Source organism: Uloborus diversus, chromosome 1, assembly GCF_026930045.1.
Source record: "Uloborus diversus isolate 005 chromosome 1, Udiv.v.3.1, whole genome shotgun sequence".
Classification (NCBI taxonomy): domain Eukaryota; kingdom Metazoa; phylum Arthropoda; class Arachnida; order Araneae; family Uloboridae; genus Uloborus; species Uloborus diversus.
Genome location: NC_072731.1, coordinates 26,204,020 through 26,216,326, shown reverse-complemented (window position 1 = coordinate 26,216,326; position 12,307 = coordinate 26,204,020). Strand labels below are relative to the sequence as shown.

The window sequence follows — 12,307 nt, the reverse complement described above, 5'->3', positions numbered from 1 at the left end:
GTTTCGCCAAATATGTAAAAATGGACTTTTTAAAAAAGATATTTTTTATTTCATACGTATCATTTCTTTAATCGCCTGTATTGTAAATAGTTGAATAGTAAGACCCTTTGAACAAAATAGTTATTATATCATATTACATTTAAAGCCAACACCAGAGGCCTTTGAAATTTACGTAATTATATATTTTTCTTAGCTCTTTCTGTTTAGTTTTGACTACCGGCGATCGATCGTGCGACTGAGCAGAATATTTTTTTATTATTATTATATTATGTAATGAAATTATTTTTATGACCCCCTCCCCCCTCACACAAATCGGCCTGTTCTTGGCATTTATCCAAGCAAATACGAACTGTATAGAAATCGATATGTTCTGGATTTAAGCGTTATGTTCTGAAAATTCTGCAAAACCATTGTCAACCAAACCACCCGGTAAACTTTTTCATGCATGGTGATTTGGAACAGCAAACAGATTACTTCGTTTATACTCAGTGGTCAAAAAATTAAAGACATCCATGGTGCGAAAGTAAACTAATTCGCCAGTGACGTAGAGTAACGGCATGACGGAATGGTGGGTATATAAGGAACCCCCAGCTTCAGACGATGTAGTTAGCACGAAACTTCCGAGCGATTAAAAGATTAAAACGAGTTTGAAAGAGGCATCATCGTCGGTGCGACAAGAGTCGGGCAAGCATTTTGGAAACGATCACGCTTTAAGGATTTTCACATGCAACAATATCTCTGGTGTTAGGAGAGTGGCAAATAAACACAAAAACTTCCAGCGCTAAGGACAATCCAGATCGTAAAAGGCAGGTGGAAGGTAGAGGTGAAATGTGAGTGGCATAAATCGTCCACAGCAATCGAAGGGCAACAACACGGCAAATTACAGCGACATTCAATGCAGGTGCATTGCAAACATATCCCAACCCGGAGACCTGTACGAGTGTCTTTGGTTTCACAGACCAACCGCAAGCGAAGCCTCCTGTGGGTCCAGGAACGCCGAAATTGGTCACTTGAGGACTTGAAAAAGGTAGCTTGGTCCGTTTCCTGCTCCATCATGCAGATGGGAGGATCAGAGTATGGCGTAAACAGCACGAGTTCATGTACCTCTCCGACCAAATGACAGCTCTTCAGGTTGGTGGTGGTGGTGGAATCATGGTGTGAGGAATGTTTTACTGGTCTACACTGGGTCCTTTTGATACCTGTAGAAATCTATGAACAACACCGAGTACATGCACCATTTCATTGTGCCCGAACGGTCTCCCAGTGGTTCGAGGAACATCAATCGGAGTTGTAATTACTACCCTGGCCTGCTCAGCTCCCTGATTAAAATCCTATAGAGCATTTGTGGGACGAAGTCGAAAGTTCAGTTCACAGCTTGGAAACGTAATCATCCACTCTGCCGAACTGCAAACTGCAGTTATATTGGCATGGGCTGGCATTCCTCTCCAGCGGTATCAGCATTTTGTGGAGTCCGTGCCACAAAGAATAGCGGCTGTTCAATCAAAGCTAAAGGTAGACCAACACGTTATTAGCTGGGTGTCTCTAATCTTTTGGCCACTGAGTGTATATTGGTTCAAAAGAGTTATAATATGCAATAGAGACTAAATAAGTTTCAAGGACATTGTAAGAGTGTATTCAAAAGTTTGGTTTCTCACTTAACTGAGTCTTCATGCACAGCCGGTGCACAAGCATTTTTGGAGAGTTTCCTACTGCTCAAGTTATTATGATCTGAAATAAGTATTTGATCCTGTTCTGAAGAAATTAGGCCACACGACTGAAACTTTTACTAATGAAACCTGTTAGTGATTTTGTCATTTCACCTCTCAATTTTCAAGCAAAGGATTACACAGAATTGCTCAATTGGCAAAATTGTGTGTGTGCTTACGGACCTTCCACTTTCCAAACAGATACCTGATGCGGAACTCGAGAAAATGTATAAAACGAGTGACATTATCAGGGATGCCCATCCCCCCCCCCCAAAAAAAAAAAATTCACAGCTCTCTAGCTTTTAAATTAGGTTAAACATAACTTTTTAGAGTCACACATTGCCAGTTAAATTTGCATCATTTGCAATCATTTAATGAATCAATCAAGACAACTCAAAAAAAAACAAAACTTGCTTGAGATTAAAAAAAAAAAAAAAAAAGTTACAACAGATGCGATCGCTTACATTTACAACAGCAATTAAAAGTACAAGCAATAGTTTTTTGCAATAAATTTAGGATCTTGCGAGTAGTCGCTGCAATACTAAAATTAGTTTAGCTGCTTGTCAGAACTTTAAATTTGAGTGTTACTGCGACCAGATCTGTTCTATTTATTGCATGTGTCGGCAACATTTGTAATTTATGTATAAGCTTCAGTTAAAATGATAACATTCAATTTTTCAGAGCCGTCGCGAGATTTAAAAAAAAAAAAAAAAATCTAAGGGGGAAGGGTATGAGTTTTAGCAAGCTCTCACCTCACCTTTTTTCCTTTAATATATTTTATAATACACACAGAGAGAGAGAGAGAATTCGGCTTTTGATTAGCGTGGGAATCATTACTCGATATAAGCAATACGAGCCCCATCTTAAGTGTAATATTTACTCAAAAATAATGGTTCCTGGGTTTTCTTCCCCGGAAAATTTACGAATTTGCAGTTTTGTAGAACTTTGGTAATTTTAAGGAGAGGAGAGGCTTGGTGATCCTCCCCCCCGTGGAAACTCTTTGAAACTGAAACTCTAAAAACACAATTGCAGATTGTTTCGATTATGTCAGGAAAAGAGTGACTCAAAGACTCTGTTTCGGAACTTTTCGAAATTGTAGTTCTAAAAATGCAGTTTTAGACAACCTTTAGTAATGTTAGAGAGAGGAAAGGTTTCAGTTTCTCTTCCGCGGCAATTTTTCGAAATTCAAACTCCAACAACGCAGTTTTGCACAAAGGTTTCGTAATGGTAGGGGGAAGGGTTCCGGGGACCCTCCCCCAGAATTTTTTTTTTAATTATAGTTCTAAAAAGCTGTTTTAGACGATATTTGGTAATGTAAGAGGCTTGGTGACTCTCCCACGTCATTTTTGGATTGTCTTCGGTTATGTTAGGTAAAAAAGGTTCGGGTGATCTTCCTGGAAAATTTTTGAAATGAAAATGTTAAAAACACGATTGAAAGCCATCTTTACCCCATTAGGAAATGATCCGTTTTTCAAAATTGAAGCTCTTAAAACGTAATTTTAGTCGACCTTCGATGATGTTAGGGGGGGGGGATGTTTGGAAGCTCTCCCACGCACTTTTATTGAAATTGTCGTCCTGAAACGCAGTTTTGGGCGGTCTTCAGTAATGTTTGGGGGGAGGGGGAGGTTCGATTGCACTCACTTTCGACTTCCGAAATCAAAATTCCAATAGCAGTTTTAGATGCTCTTGAGTAATGATAGGGAGAAGGGAGTCCAGGGGCTCCCCCCGAAACGTTTTTGAAATTGTAGGTCTAAAAACGCAGTTTTAAACGATCTTTGGTAATGTTAGGCAGAGAAGTTCCGTTGCCCTCCGCGGCAATTTTTTGAAATCGGAACTCCAAGAACGTAATTGTAGATTGCTTACAAGCATGTTAAGGATAGAGATGGAGATTTCTTAAAATTTTAGTGCTAAAAACCCGATTGTACGCCATCTTTGGTAACGTTACAGACTGGCAAATTTTCGAAATTAAAGCTGTAAAAAGGGTAATTTTAGTCGACCTTTGATCATGTTTGGGGAAGCATTCTCGGAAGATCTCCCCTGGACATGTTTCAGAATATCAGCCCTAAAAACGAAACTTAAAACTATTTTTAATATTGTTTGTGAGAACTGCAGAGAAGGGAGAGGAAGAGAGGAGCAGCATTGGGAAAGTTTCGCACTTGTATCTTTAAAAAGAGTTTTTGACGATCTTTCGTAATATTTATGTTAGAAGTTGAGGGGCTTTCCGCAGGCAGTTTTTAGAAATTGAAATTCCAGAAACTCAATTGCAGATGAATTTAGATACTAATGCATCTAAAGAAAGGAATTCACGGTTTTGCCGTGAAATTTTTTTTTTTTTTTTTTTTTTGAAATTGAGCCCTAAAAACAAAACTAAAGACGGTCTTTAATGATGGTGAGGGGGCATATTTCTGAAAGTTTTTTTGAATTTGAAGCCCTAAATACGCATAACCACCAAACACCGTTCACACACACATACAGAGTGATATTCTCCGGAAATGGTCAAACTGATTCATCTATTGAGCACATAAATTCGAGAATTTTTATTGATAGAAAACTACCTTCTATGTATTAGATATCGAAGAATGTAAAAATGGTTCATGATTATTCTGCTCCACTTCCATCTGCAAAGTCCAACATTGTTGAAAAATTGGTAAAAATCATCTAATGGTAAATTTAAAAAACTGCCAATTTAGAAAGGATACAAAACATGGAAGTAAAATGAAATAAAAAATTCTTCATGAACTCAAATTTGTTTGTAACGAAAATCTGTATATAGTCCATTCAATGAGTACTCAAAACAGGGGTGTAGCTTGTATGGAATAAGCGATAATTTTTGACTTCAGAATATTGTTAGGGGTAGTTAATAAGTAAACATACTAAAAGTCCTCGCCTCTGGGATGAACTAAAGGTGGAAGGGAGGAAGTAAACTTTGAGTTTTTCGAGAAAATGTCGGAAACGGCGCAAAAAATGCGTTTAAAATAAAAATTCAAGCTAAATAAACTTTCTATGAAAGTGTTTCTACGCATATTTGTCAAATTTCCAACAATTTTCCGGTTATATTTTATGAAAAATTGAGGATTTTTGGAAAAATTCTCTCTTTTTGTCAAACATTTGCTCCTAGTGCCTCCCAGGATCAGTATTTATGAAAATAGTCGAAGACAAAGTTGCAGAGTTTTAAATTTCCTTTAATTTGATATGCTCTTTTGTTATATTTTGTTCAACCAATCAAAAGTTACAGAATTTCAAGCACGCACTTTCATGGTAAAAAAATGGAATACTTGCCATTCACAAATTTCAAACTAACTCGAAAGGATGGCGCACTTTCTCTTTCCTCAATTCGACAATCCTGATTGACAAGAAGAAGTATTTGTTGATTACTACCACAAAAATGATGTCCCTCTTCTAGGGGGATTGGGGGAAGGGGTTTTCGGAGAAATTGTGACTTTGTGACAAGGGGGAAGGAAAGAGTAAAAAGTGTGACACCAAGCATTTTTTAATACGAATATGTTTGTAAAAATTAGTTTCTGAAAAGTACTTTGTGACAAATGGGGAAGGGGTCAAAATTATTTTTTTAAAAAAAAGTGTAACAACATTTATGGACAGCCCCTTACCAAGAAATCTGACGAAGATTTGCAGAACTACGTATATGCAGTATGAATTAGCTCTATACCCATGGCCTTATTTAACGAAAGAGAACTGAGTAAGTGCAGAAAGCCAGCACTTCCTCAGTAAGAAATTTGCTAGAAGTAATTAATAAGTGAACATACTGAAATTCCCCGACCCTAGGAGGGGGGAAAAGAAGTTAAAGGTGGGAAGGAAGAGCCAAATTTTGTGATTTTCGATTATATCTCGGAAACGGCAGGAAAAATGTGTTCCGAATAAAAGTGAAAGTTAACTAAATTCATTGTGAAATTGTTTTCATACATATATGTCACATTTCCAGTGTTTTTTTTAGGTATGCGTTCTTGAAAATCAACACTTTTTAGATTAAAAAAAATTACCTCGTTCTTTTTGTCTCAGAGTGTCTGTGCTAAGCAAGCGCTCAAAGGATCTTGTGCAGCAATCATGCCACAAGGATCCTGACGGTTTTCTGTGTCTTGAAAATCCACCGGCTGAATACTTGAACTGCAGATTCAAACCTGATACCAAAGAAATACGAAGCCTATGCCCAATCACCGCGACACCCTGCTCATAAGCAATCAAAATCTATAAAGTTCTAGCATGTACTCAATTTCGTTATTCTTATTGAAATGAATAAATGACGCAATAGCGTGATAATGATAATTTTAATAATAGAAATAAGGTTAATGTAGCTGACCGGCAGCACCTTTTTATAATTAGAGTTTTTATTACATTATTACTTATCATATTTTGAAAATGTTTATATGGAATATGGACTGACAGTAATTAGAAAATGAAAATACAATCTTTAAGGTGACATCTTAGGTTTATTCTGATCTGGAAGGGTCACGTCACCAGCGGGTCATTCCATGTCAAGTGATCTAAAATTTGGGAAATTTTTTCCCTCACCCTTTTGTATTTCTTTGAAATTTGGCTCATCGATTGTATCCTTCGAGGTAATCAAAAGTCCAAATTTTTAGATTTTTATCTCTATTACTTTTTTTATTTATGGCACTCTGATTTTTCGAAAAACCCTCTTTTTTTCATGGATGCTTGAACATAAAATAGACGATAACTCAGCATTAAATATAGATAGAAAGATTTGGTACAAATTAAAATTTGGCTCATTAGATCGCTGATAACTTTTTAGATTTTAAAGATATCAAGGTGGAATTTTTTGATGAGATGTAGGATATATCTAGGCTTTCAATTATGAAGATTATAAATTGGTATCTTTCGCGCATGCGCAGTGAAAAATTAATTGCTTTAAACGTTCATATTTCATTACATTTTCAATATTTTAACTTCAAATTCTATTATTATGTTTCTCTAATATGCTGTTACATACTCTAAAAGTTTAGTAACGTTTAACGGTAAACTCTGTGTGATATAAGACGAAAACCTTTAAACAAAATTTGCATTTTTGAAAGAAATGCTAATGTTTCTGTGAGTATGCACGAAAATATGAAAATAAATTCTAGATAAGTTTTAACTTATTTCTGAAGTTTAGAGCTTATTCCCAGCTATTTACAATGAAAAACGGTAAAAAACATTTTTTTGATTCCTCAATTTATTTATCGTCCCCTGAATGAATAGTAGATTTATTTTTTGTTGGAAAATGGTAGCTGGAGTATACCTTTTATGCGAAAAAAATACGGGGCAACTGGTCTTTTATTTCTCGAGAAATCCGTAAAAATGTGAATTTTTGAAAGTGTCCCAATATTTTTGGTCATATAGTGTACATGTACGTACAGGGTGTTCCGTTTTAACCTGCAAGACCAGTATTTTCGAAACCGTTAGTCCTAGATGTCTACTTCCAATTGCAAAAATGTTCAAAATCAGATGCAGAGGTAAAATATTGAAAGTTTGAAGTAAAAATAAAAATAAATCAAGAAATACAAAATTTAACTTTTTACACGGGCCACAGGTCCCCTAAATCATATTTAGGGGAATAATCTCCATTAAAAACTATTACTGACATGAAAAACTTGACATTTTTGCAACCAAAACTCAAGGAGATACTCCAGTTCAAAATTTTAAGGCACCATACTGAAGATGCGGTTGGAACTTATCGTCCTTTCAGAAGAATGACAGGTCATCAAAGTAAGAAAAACAAGGTATTTATATTTTTCGTTGCTATTCAAAAATAAATGCAAATACTATGACGTGATACGCAGAAACACACCACAAAACCTCGAACAATTTGAAGAACCACACTATGCACACATGTAATTTTTAACACTTGTTAGCCGTTATATTTTCCCCCCAAAAGGTGTTATTGACAGCAAGTGAAAAGTGGTATGAGTCACAAAACGCTGCGTTTCATATCTCGAGGAATATTGGTCGTACAAATTTCAAACTTTTTGTGTTGTAATTATTTTTCAATGGAGATTATTTCCCAAAGCATAAGTTATGGGACCTGGGGCACTTATAAAAAGTTAAATTTTGTATTTTTTGATTTATTTTTATTTTTACTTCAAACTTTCAATATCTTAACTCTGCATCTGATTTTGAACGTTTTTGCAATTGGAAGTATACATCTAGGACCAACGGTTGCGAAAATAAAGGTTAAAAAGGAACACCCTGTATACGCTTGAAAACAATGCGATTCCGCCAAACTAATTCAATAAATATTGTCAACTGCATTATTAATAACCCAATAAAGGTCAAAGTTGACTATATTATGCCTTATTAAGTACAAATTGTGCCAGCTCACAATGTTTTTGACTCAAGTAACATTTATTAAACAAATTTAATGCTTCTCACTTGGCAGTACAATTACAGACGTCACACTTGGTAACTATTTTGTAAATGCATACACGTTAAAATATAGAGTTAAAATTCCTAAGTTCTCCTACAGCCGTTTTTAATTGTTCTCTTTAATCCGCAATATTCGAGTTACCGAAGAAAGTCCGGTTCTGACCACTCCGGTTAATCCGAGATTCTACTCTATATTTTCAAGTTTTGAAATTGATTCTTACACAAGCAACATATATCGAAGGGTAAATGCTACAAGCGGGCAACTGCAATTCAGTTTTTTTTTTTCTTCTTCCCCTCTCTTATACTGTTCAGGAAAACTTGCCGAAAAAATTTTTCACGATTTTTCTTGCAATGTGAAGCTTTGATTTCAATGTTATTCAACTACCATTTCTAAACTTTATCAAAAGAAGAATTTGTTTTCTTTCGAACAAAAACTTTCAACAAAAAAGAAGAGTTATATTATTTTCAAATTTGCAGTTACCTAGTTGCAGCACGCACCGACGATATATGAACGCATGACAAAAACTGCAACAAAACTTTAATTCTATACTTATCACCTTCTACCTCTTCCATTTATCAGCAAAATAAAATAAGTTATCTTACGTTTAGAATAACTTCCGATAGTGGCATTGTCAACTAATGGAAAAACACTTCGCCTTCCCTTTAGCCTTTTCATTTTCATTCATAACCAATATTCGACCTACAATCTCTGAGATGCGTTTTTTGAAAAGTTTCAGCTGCTTGAGCTGCTCTAAAAATAGCATGGTTTCGTAAAGACCCTCTTTCTCTCTCTTTTTGGTTGCGTTCGTTGAGCGACCGGTAGCTTATCGGTCGGTTGATCACATGACAAATAATGACGTCAGATCCAATTCTTTAGCATACGCTGACGTCATTAGCTGTCATGTGATTAACCTACCGGTCGCTACCGATCGAGCTCGTCGAATGCAAGCTTTGTTTGGATGATGGTTCCAATAGACGCGACCCCAAGCGGTGAAGTAGAGTTAAGTGCTTGGTTGATACATTTGGTAATTTCTGGAAAGAGAAAAAATTAACGATATTTTTGCTTGTAATTTGCTCACTCCATTTGCATGTGTGAGATATTTTACGCATACATTTCCCCTTTATTCACGGAATTTTAAACTATAGCTTTTATTTTTTGCATACACCCAAACCTGTTTTCATGCGGTGAATAGGGACCGCATAAAAAAATCGCATTACAAAAATCGTTCGAAACTTCACGAATAGTTATAAAAAGTTGTTTTAGCAACACAGTTAAAAACTATTTTTTATGCGGTGGATATGGATCGCATAAAAAAGGTATCTCGTATAAAATAACCCAAAAACTTACGAAATAACTAGAAATTGCTTCTTTAAACGAAATCAAAATAAACGAAGTGATGATAATTTTTCCGAATAGTCAGACAAAATTTCCTGAATAAGGAAATTTTTTAGAGGTCACAGTGACCTCCCATCATGGAACCGCTGTCGTCACTTGAAGATACTACCTCGCCCTCGTTTTAAAAATAATTTCGACAATTGAGTATCTAATTGACGATTTCATATACTACACAAAAAAAAATGTACAAAAAAAAATCGCGCAAAAAAAATGATAGTACAAAAACAGGTTTGAGTGTATTCGAATAAAAGCAACCATTATGTATCATAATATGTAATATCAACTTTCCAAAAAAAAATGTTTTGTTCTTGAAAAAGAAATGATTTGCACCAGTTGCGGGAGTGATATACGGTCACACCCACAACAGGTGCAAATCACTAATTTTTAAATACAAGTTATTTTTTTTTTAGAGAGTTGGTACATATTCGAATGTAGAAAATTTAAGAGCCAAAGTTTAAAATTCCGGGAAAAAAGTGGAAATATGTAAGTAAAAATGTTACACTCCCTGCAAATGGATTAAGAACGTTAGTTTTACGTTCATCAAACTTTCAAATGGGATTGTTTCCTACAGTCAAAAGTACTGCTTTTAGTCACTGAAATTGATAGAATAAGCAAAAAAGAATAACATGGAGTCAGAAAAAAAATTTACTATCCCAACACTTACTTTTTATTTATTTATTTTTTAAATGTCCGATTTGGAAATAAGGCGTGGTTTTTATGACGTCATAAGTGATGTACTTTGGCGTGCTACTCCATTGGCAGGCTACGTTTTGGTAACAACCATGTTGCCAGAACATAATAATTTGCATTAGTGAATTTGCATAATGGCATTAGTGAATGGCATTTCATCACTTGTGATGTCATGTGCAGAAGCCTAAAAAATGAATATCAATCTACGCAACGATTAAAATAATTGTTAAAAAATATTAAACTTTGTCAAATTATTTAAAAAATAGTTAAGTCCTATATTTTTAAGCATGCTCTTTTAGAAAAAAAAATACTTTTAAAATTTCGCAAATAACCCCATTGTGAGCTCCAAATAAATGCGTGATTTCATTTAAAAATTATTACAGAAAAAACTGAGATTTTTTTTTTTTAAAGTTGAATGTGTTGATCGATAAAAAATTTGCAATCTTTTTGAGTTACCAAAAATTTTGGGACAACTTTATGAGAGCAAGATATTACAGATGAAAGTTTACCTGTTTGTTTCAATGAAGTTTTCGGTTTCGCGAATTTTCTTGTGACACAAATAAAAGGTAAATGTTTCGAAATCATGCAAGTTTTTGACAGAGTATTTGATTTCTCTACAACCAAAACTAGAGTAGAAAATCGGATAAATTTTAGCATAAAAAGTCAAGGTCATGTTTTTATTTCTGTTGTTGATATTCAAGGAAATTAGAAAGGTTTCACGTGACTTTAACAACCAATCCCTGAGTAGATGCAGACGTCTAAGAGAGAGATATCAGGCTTTCGTCAAAGTGAGATCAATAAGCAGCACTTCTTGATTGCTCAATAAAATAAAAATAAAATATAAATACACCAAATATACCTATTTGATGATGGTGTGGCTTAAATTGGGATTTCAATTTTTTAACTAGAGAACTGTGTCGCATTCTCAGGGGCGCCTAAGACTTAAAATTTTGGGAGGGTTGAAATTCTCAAAATGTCGAATGGGACCCCAAATTTTGTCAAAGGATGATAATTTTGCCGAATATAACTCTCAACTTTTGCCAAATGGTTATATTTTGCCCTAACGTCAGACAAAGTTTGTCAAATAAGGACATTTTTAAGAGGTCACAGTGATCTGCCAACCTCTCATCCTGGTTCCCCTTCGCAGTCTGTACGGGGGGGGGGGGGGGTAATAACGAAAACTTGCCCCTCGTAAAACAGCATAATAGGGTTTTGTTCGCGGGAATGTATAGCTCGTGTTTTTTTTTTTTAATTATCTTTTAAGATATTTGTCTTAGATGAATTGGTAGTAGTAATTTCCTCTCACACATTTCCAAGAAGAAAACGACTTGAAAATGCTGTGTTGTCTACTCGTTGGGATATTATTTGCTTTCGCTTCAACAATACCTAAAACATGATGCTAAGTTGTAAAAGTTCTCCCAAATTTTAAAAACAATCGTAGTTATCATCTAAAAGTTTTTTTCCTGTCATCTGACAAATGAGACAACTTTTAACGATATTATATAATTTTGAAAAATGAAATTGCGCTTAATTGTTCATTCATTAGTTGGTTTGTTTACCCTACACAAAGAATTTTTCCAATAACCAGAAAGACTTATTTATGGGAGCACACTTAAAATGAGTTGTTTTTTTTTTCTAAAGAGTATGTGTTTTGGAAAACTTACCACAGTATAAACTTGAATATCCTGGAAACCCGTTTGAATCGAACCGTTTTTGTAAGCCATGACTGCGCGAAATGTGTTCTTCCCCCGTTCGCACCCAAGGAGACTTTTATCAAAAAACGTCTTGAATGATATCACCTTTTCTGAATGAGATAAAAAATATTGAACAGCACTTTAAAAATGACTGCGACTGATATGAGTGTGCAATAATAATGCCTCAAAGCTGTTAGCACAAAAACGCAAAGTTCGTTTAATTCGCAATTAATTTATAGTGTTAAAAAGAACAATAGGGGGAGGGTAATTTTGGCGAAAAGAGAGAAAGAAAAACGGTTCAGTTGAAATAGCTGTCTCCAAGGTTTGAATGTTTTGTGGATATTTTGGCATGCTGAAATCAAATTCAAAGCCAGAAAATTCCTTTCGAGTACAATTTAACTTTTTTAATTTTATTTATTTTTCATACAGCGTTATTTTTGTAT

General features: G+C 34.9%; 1 protein-coding gene across 1 annotated transcript in view; it reads right to left on the bottom strand.

The window, feature by feature from the left end:
- Nucleotides 1–11,915, bottom strand: part of LOC129228489 (protein white-like) — a 50,126-nt gene extending 38,211 nt beyond the window's left edge. The window contains exon 1 of the mRNA XM_054863173.1: nucleotides 11,835–11,915. Within this exon, the coding sequence (XP_054719148.1) occupies nucleotides 11,835–11,894 (60 nt within the window). The 5' untranslated portion in view covers nucleotides 11,895–11,915. The remainder of the gene's footprint in view (nucleotides 1–11,834) is intronic.
- Nucleotides 11,916–12,307: the final 392 nt, after the last annotated feature.